Source organism: Carlito syrichta, unplaced genomic scaffold (genome assembly GCF_000164805.1).
Source record: "Carlito syrichta isolate Samal-C Ts95f unplaced genomic scaffold, Tarsius_syrichta-2.0.1 Scaffold314525, whole genome shotgun sequence".
NCBI lineage: Eukaryota > Metazoa > Chordata > Mammalia > Primates > Tarsiidae > Carlito > Carlito syrichta.
The window spans coordinates 521,777-535,509 of NW_007258621.1; the positions used below are offsets into that span (position 1 = coordinate 521,777).

At 46.2% G+C, this 13,733-nt stretch overlaps 1 protein-coding gene across 1 annotated transcript in view; it reads left to right on the forward strand.

Moving 5' to 3' along the window:
• Window positions 1–13,733, forward strand: part of VSIG10 (V-set and immunoglobulin domain containing 10) — a 66,992-nt gene that overhangs the window by 31,881 nt on the left and 21,378 nt on the right. Inside the window, exon 2 of the mRNA XM_008071609.2 lies at window positions 6,823–7,104. Coding sequence (XP_008069800.2) covers window positions 6,823–7,104 — 282 coding nt within the window. The remainder of the gene's footprint in view (window positions 1–6,822; window positions 7,105–13,733) is intronic.

A 13,733-nucleotide genomic window follows, 5' to 3' on the forward strand; every position in this document is an offset into this window, starting at 1 on the left:
AGGGTCTTGGGTTTCCTGCTGGCGGCTGGGCTCGTTGCAGGAAGGAATGTTCCCGGGCGCTGGGTGGAGGGCGAGCTGTCCCCAGCCTCCCGGCTAGGCAGCCGGCGAGGCTGCCGAGGCCCCGAGGAGAGGTGATGGAGAATGCGAAGAGGCACGCGTGGAGGGAAAGCGATTTTACTTTGTCAAAGCTTTTGTTCATGTTTCTTACGGCGTTGCCCGCCGCGCTGGTGCTCACCTTCCCGGCTCCCACTTTGTTTTTCCCTGCTCCCTCCGCCCAAGGTTGAATGCGCCTTACACCTGTAACCTGTGGATTTCCCTGCACGTCGCTGCAGACGCACCTGTGCCGGCCAGTGCATTCAAAGCTGTGCCCTCCTTCACTTTTTCAGAGCTTTGTGTTTTGTTTTGATTTCAACTTTGAAATACTTGCAGACTTACAAAAAAAAAAAATTCCCCTCGCATTTGCCATGATTGGCAAAAGACGGTCTAAAATGTTTCATCTGTAGTCGGTTTTGTTAACACAAAAAAAGAATGGGGATTGCTTAACAGAATTATGTAAAGTGTAAAAAGATTGCAAAAAATTTCTTTGGAGTTTAATTTGCCAGCGAATGCTGGCGTACTGTGTGCAAGGAGTGTGACAGGCAGGGAGAAAAGGAGGAGGGAAGGAGATGGGGCCAGGAGTGGGGTAGTTTGCCAGGGTGCAGTCCAAGTGCTGCTTTCACTATTCCCAGGTCTGCTCCACCCAGCCGGTCTCCTCTTGCAAAGGTTCTGGAGATGAGTTGTAAATTACCCCTGAGCTTCCTAGCAGCAAGTGCTGAAAGTTCCTACTTGTTAGGTTCGCACACGTTTTTATTTTGCTTTGTTTTCAGCACTTAAAAACAATGCAATTTGTAATCTAGATTTCCAGTTTTATCCGGAAAAATCTGAAGGTCTGGCAACACAGGACCTATTTTTTCATCCGAAGTGGTTGCTCTTTTATCTAGAACATGTGGCTCCAAGTTTGTCCTGCATCTCCCTGTTGTAATTCTTATTTCCAGCTCTCTTTGGTCATGGCCCCTGGGGGCTGGGAGGGAGGTTCGCAGTTGGTCATCTCTGGAAGTTGAAGGCAATTGTCAAGATTGTCCAGTATTCCCCTCTTTCCCGTCATCTGCAGTGTTTCCTGCACTGTGAACATCAGGGTCCAGGGACATCAGAACCCTGTGCTGAAGTCATCCTGCTGGAAGGAACGGCTTTCAGGTTGACTGCTGCTGGCCACAGGGGAATCTGCCGCCACTGCTGTGCCCAGCTGTGATGCCCAGGCCTGCTTCTCCTCTGTGTGTAGTGCCAGTGGGTTTCCTGAGCTGGGTATATTTTTGTTGTTTGTTTTTCAAGTGAGATGTTGTCTTGGGGGAAAAATGGTCTTTCTCCTGACACTCAACTCCAGATGATGGTCATGCTTCCACTTGTCACCTCAGATTTTAAACCCCAGGTCATTCTTGGGAAGTTTCTAAAAAAGAAAAGAAAATAAATGTTTGGGTATAGCTCCAAGTCTGTGAATGATAATACGGTACAAGGCAGCATGAGGGAGCTAATATTATTCCCTCCGTTGTTCCATATTCTGAATTTAAGGTTAGGGGCAACAGGGGACCCTCTGGACACCACATGAATGACTTCTAGTAGTATAAAATGCTAGTATGTTTTATCATATAATTTCCCCCTGTCTGGTGTGGGCGACTAGAGCAAATCCCTGGGGCTCAGAGCACTTGAGACCTGAATGATAGTCCCACATCTCCCAGTGACTTGCCTAGGACCTTAAAGTAAGTCACCTAAGCTTCCTGAATCTCAATTTTCTTGAATAAAATGAAGAAGTATAGGATTGCCAGGTATGGAACTCAAGGACTACACCTTCTATGCCAGTGTCAGACATCACTAATCAATGATTGTGTTCTTCTTCATGAGCCAGGACTCAGCCTCATCTTCAGCCCTGCCCTCAAGGCAGCCACATCTCTGGACTAGATGATCTCAAAGGGCACTTTAAAAAAAAATGGAGTGAGCAAGACCAGGAGGAGAAGTGAAGTGGCTTCAAATGGTGTCTTTTGTGATCATGCCATTCTGTGCCTTGGAGGAGAAGACAATGTTAGCTCAAGTTCCAAGACTAAAGTTTCACCAGGTTTTTTCTAAGCCACTAATCCTTTTTTCTTTTGCCAAGGAATGAGGGGAGGGGCAGCTCTGCAGGTCTCATGAACACATGTTGGACCTCAAGCTCTAAAGGTCTTCTTCCTCTCCTCATTGAGGATTGCCACCTGAGAGTGTATGTTCCCAGGCCTCGTTATTTAAAAAATAATCCTCACCTGCTTTTTTTATTTGAGCTGGAGTCTTACTCCGTCGCCCAGGCTGGAGTGCAATGGCATGCTCACGGTCACGCCAGCATCGACCTGCTGAGCTCAGCCTTTCCAAAGTAGCCGGAACTACAGGTGCATGCTACCATGCCTGGCTAATTTTTTGATTTATTGTAGAGTTGAGGTCTCCCAAGTTGCCCGGAATGTTCTCAAACCCGTGGGCTCAGGCAATCCCCTCACCTCGGCCTCCCAACGTGCTGGGATTACAGACTCGAGCCACTGTGTCCGGCTCTTCCCTGCTTTTTACAGTGATTGTTCAGAAGCATTTTTAGCAAGTGGCTTAGGGTTTTTGTTTTTGTTTGTGGTAGTACTTGTTTTTATCCTGACCTGGCTCAAAAGTTTTTTTGGGAATGGTATGACCAAGATGGTGAGAGAATCAGAACTTACTGTGACTCCAGACTGGCTTCAGGAGTTTCTAAGAGAGCCCCTTCTAACCAGACAAGAGGCCCAATATAGATCACTGTTACTGTCAGTTTTATAAGTGGGAAGGATTCCCAGAGGCAGAGATGGCAGTTTATTGTTGTTATTAAGAGCTTTATTGAGATATACTTTACATACCATAAAACTCACCCTTTAATTAATTAATTAATCTATTTATTTAAGTCAGAGTCTTACTTTGTCATCCCGGCTAGAGTGTAGTAGCATGCTCTCAGCCACTGCAATTTCGACCTGCTAGGTTCAGGTGATCCTTCCACCTCAGCCTTCCAAGTAACTGGAACCACACGTGTGTACCACCATTCCCGCTAATTTTTTGATTTACTGTAGAGACAAGGCCTTGCCATGTTGTCCAGGCTGGTCTCACACCCCTGAACTCAGGCAATCCTCTCACCTCCACCTCCCAAAATGTTGGGATTACACCATGTCCAGCCTAAAATTCACCCTTTTAAAGTGTACAGTTCAGTGTTTTTTTAGTGTATTCACAATGTTACACAGCTGTCACCACTAATTAATTCCAGAACATTTTCATCCCCCTCACAGAAGTACTGTCTGTTTTCCCATCCTGTGGCCTGTCTGTATGTGGGTGTTGATTGTGGAGCAAAATGGGCTGCATTTGCTTCTAGTTTCCTAGTGGCAGTCTAATGCTGGATAAATTGCCCCTTAGCACATGCGATGGTTAGGTTTGTTTGACTCCTCCAAATCTCATGTTGAAGTTTGATTCCATCGTTGGAGTTAGGGCCTAAAAGGAGGTGTTTGAGTCATAGGAGAGGATCCTTCAGGAATAGAAAAACGCCCTCCCCGGGTAGAGGGTGGTGAAGTGAATGAGTTCTTGTTCTATTAGTTACTGCTAAAAGAGAGCCTGGCCCCTCCTCCCTCCCTTCTTGCTTCCTCTCTGGCCATGGGATCTCTGCACATGCTGGCTCCCTTTTGCCTTCCGCTGTGAGTGGAAGCATCCTAGGCCCTCTCCAGATGCAGATGGTGGTGCCAGGCTTCTTGTATGGCCTGGAGAAGCGTGAGCCAAATAAACCTCTTTATAAGTTACCCAGCCTCAGGTATTCCTTTAGAGTAACCGAGCCAGACTCAGACAGCACCTGTCAGTCTTGAGTTGGCATCAGAATCACCTGGAGGACTTGTTGGTACATAGAGTGCTGTCCCCTTCCCCTCGTTTCTCATTTAGATGTTTTGGGGTGAGGTTTGATCATTTGTATTTCTAATAAACTGCTGCTGCTGATCTGGACTTTTGAACATGCTATTCTCACCACCTGAGAATTCATCTTCACCTTTACCTGACTGATTCCTACTTGTCCATTATATCTCAATTTGGCTTTCTGGAGGAAGATGTCTTTCCTGATATTTGCCCCAGCTAAACTTGGAAGCCCTTTCTCTGAGGCCTCGTCTTGGAGTTTATTACACTGCTTTGTAACTGCTGATTGATGGTCTCTTTCCCCCACTAGACTGTGAACTCCTGGAGGTTTCTGTCTTTTTTGTCTAACACTTGATCCCTGGTTCCTAGCATAGGGCTTTGCTCAAAGTGGGTGCAGTCACCACTGCTAGGCCAGTCTTTCTTGAAGCTTCCCAGAGAGCTTTAACTCCAGGGTCGTTTGGACCTGAGATGGTGAGAGAGAGGCAGAGAGAGGAGCAGGACGGTGGAACAAAACCAGAATCCTCTCCCGTCCATCCTTTCTGGACTTCTCGGCAAACAAAACGACTTGGGTTCCGCATCACTTATTTCTTGCCACAGTAATGCTGTGTAACAACAACCAAAAAATGACTCACAGGCCTGGGGTGGTCGGTTAGGCAGCTCTGCCGATCCTGCCTGTGCTCACTCGCGTGTCTGGGATCGACTGAATGGCTGAAGGCTGATCTAGAAAAGCCTGCGCTAGAGAGAATGAGACACCTTGGGTCTGTACCTTGTGATTCTCATCCCTGCCCTTGAAACTGACTTGGGCTTGTCTTTCTCATGCTGATGGTAGAAGATGAAAGTGAGGAAGCCCCATTACACAGCACTTTTTTTTAATTGTGGCAGAATACAGGATATAAAATTTGCCATCTCAAAAATAAACAGTTCGGTGGTATTCAATGCAGTCATAGTGCTGTGTGAGTCTCACGATTACCCGTCTTCAGAACTCCTTTCATCTTGCAAAGCTGGAGCTCTGTTCCCATTCCACAATCTCTCCCCATCCCCCCACCTTCCCTGGCCCTTGGCACCCACCGTTCTGTTTTCTGTCTCAGTGATTTTAGATACTCTATGTCGTGTCTGTGGAATCCTACAGTCTTTATCTTTTTGTGTCTGGCTTGTTTCACTTAGCGTGATGCCCTCAAGGTTTGTCCATTTGTAGCATGTGACAGAATTTCCTTCCTTATGAAGGCTGAATGATATTCCACTGTATGTACACGGCACATTTTGCTTATTCATCTGTTGATGGACGCTGCGTGTTGCTCCCACATTTTAGCTATTGTGAGCAAATATCTCTTTGAGACTCTGCTTTCAATTCTTTTGGCTATAGATCCAGAAGTGACATTGTGGCATCATATAGTTTATTTATTTATTTACTTTTGATGCAGGGTCTCTCTGTCACCCAGGCTGGAGTGCAGTGGCACAATCACGGCTCACTGCAGCTGCGACCTCCTGACTCGGATGATTCTTCTGCTTCAGCCTCCCGAGTGGATAGGACTGTAGGTGTATGCCACCACAACCAGCTAATTTTCGTATTTTTTATAGAGATGAGGTCTCACTATGTTGCTTAGACTGGTTTTGAACTCCTGGGCTCGAATAATCCTTCTGTTCTGCCTTGGCCTCCCAAAGGGCCAGGATTACAGACGTGAGCTACGTTGCCCAGCCCATTTTTAATTTTTTTGAGGAACTCCCCCCTTACTATTTTCAGCAGCAGCAGCAGCAACAGCACTGCTTTACATTCCCAACAACAATGTACAAGGTCTCCAACTTCTCCACATTCTCACCAACACTTGTTATTTTGTGTTTTTTGATGGGTGTGAGGTGGTATCTCATCATAGTTTTGATTTGTTTCTCTAATGATTATACACAAGCACTTTTAAAGCTTTTGTTAGCCTGGTGTGGTGACTCATGCCTGTAATCCCAGCACTTTGGGAGGTGGAGGCAAGAGGGTTGCCTGAGCCCAGGGGTTCGAGACCAGCCTGGGCAACTTGGTGAGAACTCATCTCTACAATAAATCAAAAAATTAGCCAGGAGTGGTGGTGCATGCCTGTAGTTACAGCTACTTGGAAGGCTGAGGCAGAAGGATCGCTTCAGCCCAGCAGGCTGAGGCTGCGGTGGCCGTGAGCATGCCACTGCACTCCAGCCTGGGTGACAATGAGACACCGACCCCAAAAAAACAAAAACAAAAACAGTCTTTGCTTGTGTCACATTTGCTGATATCCCATTGGCCTAAGCAAGTCACATGACTTGAGTGACATGGTGAAAGGCATGGCTGGTAGGCTGGCTGAGGTAGGGAACTGGGACTATATTAGTGATCTACCATAGGTTCATACTGACACGGCAGAAGCTGACCAAGAATCCAAGCAGAGGCTTTGGTGTTATTGTGTCTTAAAAACACCATGCTGGATGCAGTAGCTCATGTCTGTAATCCCAGCACTTTGGGAAGCTGAGGAGGGAGGATCACTTGAGCTCAGGAGTTCGAGACCAGCTTGGGCAGCAGAGTGAGACATCATCTCTACAAAAAAAAAAATAAAAGAAAAATAAAAAAATAAGCCAGGTGTGGTGGGAAACACACCTGTAGTCTCAGCTACTCAGGAGGCTGAGGCAGGAAGATCGCCTGAGCCCAGGAGTTCGAGACTACGGTGAGCTGTGATCGTGCCACTGCACTCTAGCCTGGGTGACAGAATGAGACCCCACCTCAAAAAAATAATAAATAAATAAAAACACGTGATTTTTTTTTTGGTTTTAATCCTAGTGCAGAGGGACTGTTCAAAGAGGGAGGCTCTTCAGAGATCAGGAAAGGTCCTAATAGCCTGATCCTTCCTTGTACAGGATTGGAGGCTGTCGTCATTGGAGAAGTTCAAGAGAATGTTACCCTGCACTGTGGCAATGTCTCGGGACCGAGGGGCCTGGTGACCTGGTACTGGAACGACTCGGAGCCTGTCTTCCTTGTCTCCTCCAATTCTAACCTCATCCCGGCCGAGCCTCGCTTCTCTCTTGTGAACGCCAGCTCCCTGCACATCGAGGCGCTGAACCTGCAAGATGAGGGGAACTACACCTGCCAGGAGATCCAGAATGAGACTCAGTGGTTCCAAGTGTGGCTGCGGGTGGCCAGTAAGTGGGGCAGGTGGGGACTGGGGCTAAGGGGTGCTCAGAGCCTTGGGCAGAAGGAGGCCACGGTCAGGAACATGCACTTTGGCATCCAATGGCCCGGATTTCATACTGGACCCTACCGCTTGCAAGTTGAGTGACGTTTCACACCTGTGTTTGCTCACTTGTAAAATAGGGATACATATAATTCTTGCATCTTAGAATTGCTGTGAAGAATAGATATCAATTTATAAAGTGCTTTCAGTGGTTCCTGGCATATTAATTTGCTTTTATTTTTAGTTTGTTGATAATGTCATCCTTGCTGTTAGTATAATTTTATTAATGTAACAAAGCTATAGTAACATTGAAGCCAGATGCTATGGTGTGGGCTGGTAGTTCCAGCTACTGAGGAAGCTGAGGTGGGAAGATTGTTGGAGTTCAGAGGTTTGAGGCTGCAGTGAGCTATGATCGTACCACTGCACTTTAACCTGGGCAACAGAGTGAGACACCGTCTCTAAAAAAAACAAAACAAAGCCAGGCACAGGGGCTTATGCCTGTAATCATGGCACTTTGGGAGATTGAGACAGGTGGATTGCTTGAGCCCAGGAATTAAAGACCAGCCTGGGCCACATAATGAGACCTCATCTCTACAAAAAATAAAAAAATTAGCACTCGCCTGTAATCCAACCTACTTGGGAGGCTGAGGTGGGAGGATTGCTTAAGCTCAGGAATCTGAGGCTGTGGTGAGTCATGAGTGTGTGGCTGCACTCCAGCCTGGACGACAGAGTAATACCCTGATATAAAAATAAAAACCCAATGGAGTCAGACTGCCTGAATTCCAATCCTAAGGCTATCTCTTAGTTCTCTGTCACCTTGAGTAAATATCTTAATAGCTTTGAGCCTCAGTTTTCCTCATTGTTAACTGGGGATGATACACTGCATGCATAGTAGTGCTAAGTACAAGGCTTAGCATGAGCCACTCTTGCTAGTATGCTTTCTAGAATAGTCTATCATATCTGCTGATACACACTTATGAATTTAGAGCAGCAGTTTGAAACTACAGCCCGTGGGCTACATCCGATCTGCCACCTATTTTTGTATGGACCGCAAGCTGTGAATATTTTCTACATTTTTAAATGGTTGAAAAGAGGCAAAAGGAGAATAATGTTTGTGATGTGAAAATTATGTGAAATTCAAATGTCAGTGTTCATAAATAAGATTTCATTGGTGGCTGGGCGTGATAGTTCACACTTGTACCCCAGCACTTTGAGAGGCTGAGACAGGAGGATTGCTTGATACCAGAATTTTGAGACCAACCTGGACAACATAGTGAGACTTTATCTCTACAAAAAAATAAAAAAAAAATTAACCATGTGTGGTGGTATACACCTGTAGTCCCAGCTACTTGGGAGGCTGAGGTGAAAGGATCACTTAAGACCGGGAGACTGAGGCTGCAGTGAACTGTGATCATGCTATTGCACTCTAGCCTGGGTGACAGAGTGAGATCCTGACTCAAAAAAAAAAAAAAAAAAAAAGGGCAACCCCTTTGGATCCCCACCCAAGGACAGGAGCAGGAACTTTTCTGTCCTCTCAATTAATCCTGCTTTCTCAAAAAAAAAAAAAAGAAAAAAGAAAGAAAAAAAGCTTTTATTGGAATATAGCCACATTCATTAATTTATCTATGATCTCTGACTGCCTTTGTTGCTACAGTGGCAGAGGTGACTGACTGTGACACAGATTGCATGGCTTGCAAAGCCAAAAATATTTGCTCTCTGACCCTTTACAGAGAAAGTTTCCTGGACCCTGGTTTAAAGGGACATCCATGTTCTAGATCCAGGACATATCATTTAGTAGAAATTCCCAAGTGCTCACTTTACTGCTCAGGACCCAAGTTTACTTGTCTGTGAAATAAAAAAATTTACTTATTCCTTTATTCGATGTATATTTATTGAGAGCCTGATGCCAGGCCCTGTCCTAGGCATTAGGTCACAGTCATGAACAAGACAGACAAGGTCACTGCCCTCGCGGAGTGAGTAGTCTAGAGGGGGAAGACCGATGAGAAACAAGTAAACAAATGCAATGCAGAGACTTGAGATGGGATGACGTGATTCTCTGAAGTACTTTAAATTGGAAGCTTAGAGGGGCGCTCTTGGAAGTCGTGACATTTAAACTGAATGATAAACAGGGCTGCGCGCAGTGGCTCATACCTGTAATTCTAGTGCTTTGGGAGGCTGAGGTGGGAGCCTTCAGGTGGAACTCTTTGAGGCTAGGAGTTTGAGACCAGTCTGGGCAACATAGCGAGACCCCCATCTGCAAAAATTTTAAAAATTAGCTGGGTGTGGTGAAGTGCCTATAGCCCCAGCTATGCAGGAGGCTGAGGTGGGAGGATCATCTTGAGCCCAGGAGTTTGAGGTTATGGTGAGCTATGATTGCAGTACTACTCCCCAGTTTTCTTTTTTAAGAAGAAAAAAGAAAAAGAAAAAAAGAAGAGAGAGGCTTCCAGGCACAGCAAGCACTAGTGCAAGATGGGTTTAGCATGGGGAGAAGTCTGGTGTGACAGCGGCCTTGTATCTAAAGAGGAGAGGCTATGGGAAATATAGGAGACCAGGCCAGATCATATGGGGCCAGGTAGGACTGATGTTATTGAATTATACCCCCTGAAAAGGTAACCTCTGGTACCTACGAATGTGACCTTATTTGGAAATAGTCTTTGTAGATATGATCAAGTTAAGGTGAGGTCATGACAGGGGGCCCTAGTCTAGTTTGACTGGCATCCTTATGAGAAGAAGAAAACGCCATGTGAGGACAGAGACACACAGGAAAAATATCTTGGAACCACAGAGATTGGAGTGACACAGCCGCAAATCAAGGAATGCCAAAGATTGCTGCCCCCACCAAATGCTAGGAAAGAAACAGGGAAGGAGTCTCCCCTCCAGCCATTGGAGGGAGTGCGGCCCCACTGGTCTCTTGGTTTCAGACTTCTGGCCCACCAGAAATGTGAGAGAATTAATGTCTATCATGTTAAGCCACTGGGTTTGTGGTGTTTTGTTAAGGCAGTCATAGGAAACTAATACCCCTGGTCAGGAGTTAGGATTTTATTCTGGGTGCAGGAGAAACTCTTGGAGCTTCCAGCAGGGGCGTGGCATCATTTGATTTGTATGTGGTGAATCTGTGTGTTCTCTAGACAAACTGATCAAGGGTCAGGTGTGGTGGCCTGTGCCTATAATCCCAGCACTTTGGGAGGCTAAGGCAGGAGGATTGCTTGAGTCCAGGAGTTTGAGACCAGCCTAGGCAACATGACAAGACCTTATCTCAACAAAAAATAAAAAATTAGCCAAGTGTGATAATAAATGCCTGTAGTTCCAGCTATTCAGAAGGTTGAGGCAGAAGGATCACTTGAGCCCAGGAGGTCAAGGCTGTGGTGAACTGTGATCATGCCACTGCACTCCAGCCTGGGAGACAGAGTAAGACCCTGACAGGAAAGGAAGGAGGGGGAGGGAGGGAGGGAGGAAGGAAAGAAGGAAGGAAGGAAGGGAAAAGCTGATAAAATAAAAGCCAGTTGTAGGTCCAAGATATTGTTGATCAAAACCAAGGTGGTAACAGTGGCCTTGGTGAAAGCGTACAGATTCAGAAAATATTTTGGAGGGAAACCATCAAGACTTGGTGGGAGGTTGGAAGTGGTGGATAAAGGAAAGAGAGACTTTAAGAACACTTCTAGATTTTGGGATGATGTCTGTGGTTTCTTCCAATTCTCAAAGCTTATGGAATCCGTGAGTGCAGTATTTCTATGTCTGGAGATGCCACAGATAAATTCCTGAATGGCCAGAAATGAATGTGGGTGACATAAAAAATGTCACCCATCTTGACTTTGCTGTTTGGTTCTTACTGTGAACCCATGAGCAAGTGCTGACTGGTTTTCTTCAGTCCAGCTGTCCAAAGGAATTAGCAATTCCTTCATGTCTATATCATTGATAAATGTTTTTTCTTTTGACCACAGAGGATTAAGGTGGCATTACAGCTCTTTAAAAATCATCATTCTCCAGTTTGTGACGACTTAATCTGACACTGATTTGTTAATCATTGGCTAGGTTTATTGGAGGATGGGTTAGTTTCATTATTTCCCTATAGGGAGATAAATGCGAGGTCTTGTATGTGAACTTGGATTTTGAAAGATGTCGCTGAACTCCAGTGGCACTTGGTACTCTCTGCAGGGAAGTCCTTTGCATGTCTGAGTCTTTGTGATGTGATTTGTATTGTGGAACTTTTTTCATTTGGAAATATATGGTGCAGGTTGTAGGGCTTGTTTGTGAAAATAGGACACAGATACACTTTGGTTCACATACTCCAGAGCCCTCTGGGATCTCATTCCTTGCTCCCATCCTGAGAGGGCCCTAGGCAAAACACCAGACACCTCTGGGCACCAGAGAGCCCCTTCTTGCTCTCCAGACAGTGGCTGATGGGGAGGGCTTGTTGTCTCCAATTGGAAAACTTGGCTCTCACTTTTTCATAGAAGATTTGGGACTGTGGATTGGGTTTGATGTCATTGCTATTTCTGGGAGGGCAGTGGTATTGCTGAGTGACCGAGAGCATATACTCTGAGGTCCAGATGCCTGGGTTCACATCCGGGTCCTGCCAGCTGTTGTCTTTGTGACCTTGTGGAAGTCCCCAGAACTCCTCCATCCTTAGTTTTGTCATCTGTGAAATTGAAGGTAATAGAACCTAGTCACAGACTTGTGGCACACATCAATGAGATCAACTAGCATAACTCAGCACACAGTATGCACTGGGTCCGTGTTACTTTGATTGATTGGTTCAGCCGGTGATGGGATTCCCATGGGACGATGCATCTCAAGTTCCCAACCATCAGTTTACATCTGGGTCTTTCCACTAGGCCTTGCTGTGGGTTGGGGACTCTACATGCCCAGATCTTTTCATTGATGTGGTTGCTAACTGGGTCACATTCCGTCCTTTTCTTGAGGAGGACGGTTTGGAAACATTCTAACGTGACCTTGGAATTGAGGGGGAAGTAATGCTGAGACGTGACAACTTGTTTCTGTAAGTGACTTGAAATGTGTGAATAAACAGAGGTGCTATAGAAATGATGAACTGGCTGTGTAACGGTGGGTTTCTCCCTCCTTATCTCCTGGAGCTCTGCTTATCCATCAGTGGACACTTGGTGCCTCTGCTTTCTGGGAGTCAGAATTTTCTTTTCTTTTTTCTTTTTTTTGAGACACAGGGTGTTACTCTGTCACCCAGACTAGAGTGCAGTGGTGTGATTCTAGCTCACTGCAGCCTTGATCTCCTGGGCCCAAGCAATCCTCCCACCTTGGCCTCTGGAGTAGCTGGGATTGCTGGCAGTGATGGTAATCACGCCTAGCCAATTTTTGTATTTTATTGTAGAGATTGAGTCTTGCTGTGTTGCCCAGACTGGTCTTGAATTTCTGGGCTCAAGCAAGTCTCCCTCCTTGGCCTCTCAGAGTGTGCTGGGATTACAGGTAGAAGTCAGTTTTTCTATAGGCCTGGGGTGATTTAACCTGCCTAGGATGGGCACCTGCAGAGTGATTTTGTCACTCATCCCATGACCTTAGAGTCTATGCTGCGACCTGTTGATTTAAAGATGAGATTGAAGAAATTGCCATCGTGATTATGACTCAACTCCTAAAAGTTCGGAGACTCTCTGGTTCAGAGCAGTTCAGTGCTGCCACAGCTGTTTATTTCATTCTCTTACCCATTCCAAATTGGAGTGACCATGAGGTTGGCACAGCTGTGCATTTACCTACAGAAAGGATGGGGACAGGGAAGGTAGTACAACTCTTAATACATCCTGGTAGACTTTGTGCTTTTTTTTTTTTTTTTTTTTTTTTTGAGTTGGAGTCTCACTCTGTCGCCCAGACTGGAGTGCAGTGGCCGCTCCCGGCCACTGTAGCCTCGGCCTGCTGGGCTCCGGCTATCCTTCTGCCTCAGCCTTCCGAGTAGCCGGAATTACAGGCATGCGCCACCACGCCCAGCTGATTTTTTTATTTATTGTAGAGATGAGGTCTTGCTGCCCAGGCGGGTCTCGAACCCACGGGCTCAGGCAATCCACTCACCTCAGCCTCCCAAGGGCGCGGGATTACAGGCTGAGCCACCGAGCCCGGCGACTTTGTGCTTTTTAAGGTCTCGTCTCTTATGCATTTGGGGAGCCGAGTGATCAAATGAAATACCCCATGAACTACCCATGTCAGATTTCATGGGACGCAGTGCCAGGCTCTCCCTGTGTCTATTTTGCTCAGGATGAACAAGTGTTTAGGGAACATTTGAACCAGTTGGCCCATGGGCGATGAGGAAGCTGGTTTGTATCAACCTCCAAGAACCCCTTAGCGTTCAGCTGAGTTTTGGGGCATGGGGAGTACTCCTGTCTAGCCTGTGATGGGGTCGACACTCCAAACTTCCAAGAAAGGGAGTCCCAGGGAGGATCCACATTCCCTGACCGATATATACCTACTGGCTATGTGGTTCCGTGTTGGCAACGGTGTCACTGTGCCTTTTCACAACGTAGGGTCCTAGGAAAAGGGAATGTTGGGTGCACCAAAGATAAATTGTTGGCCCCTGTCAGAAGAGGGGATGATTTTTGTCCAAGGACTGATGTATTTGGGTCTTGCCAAGCTTATCTG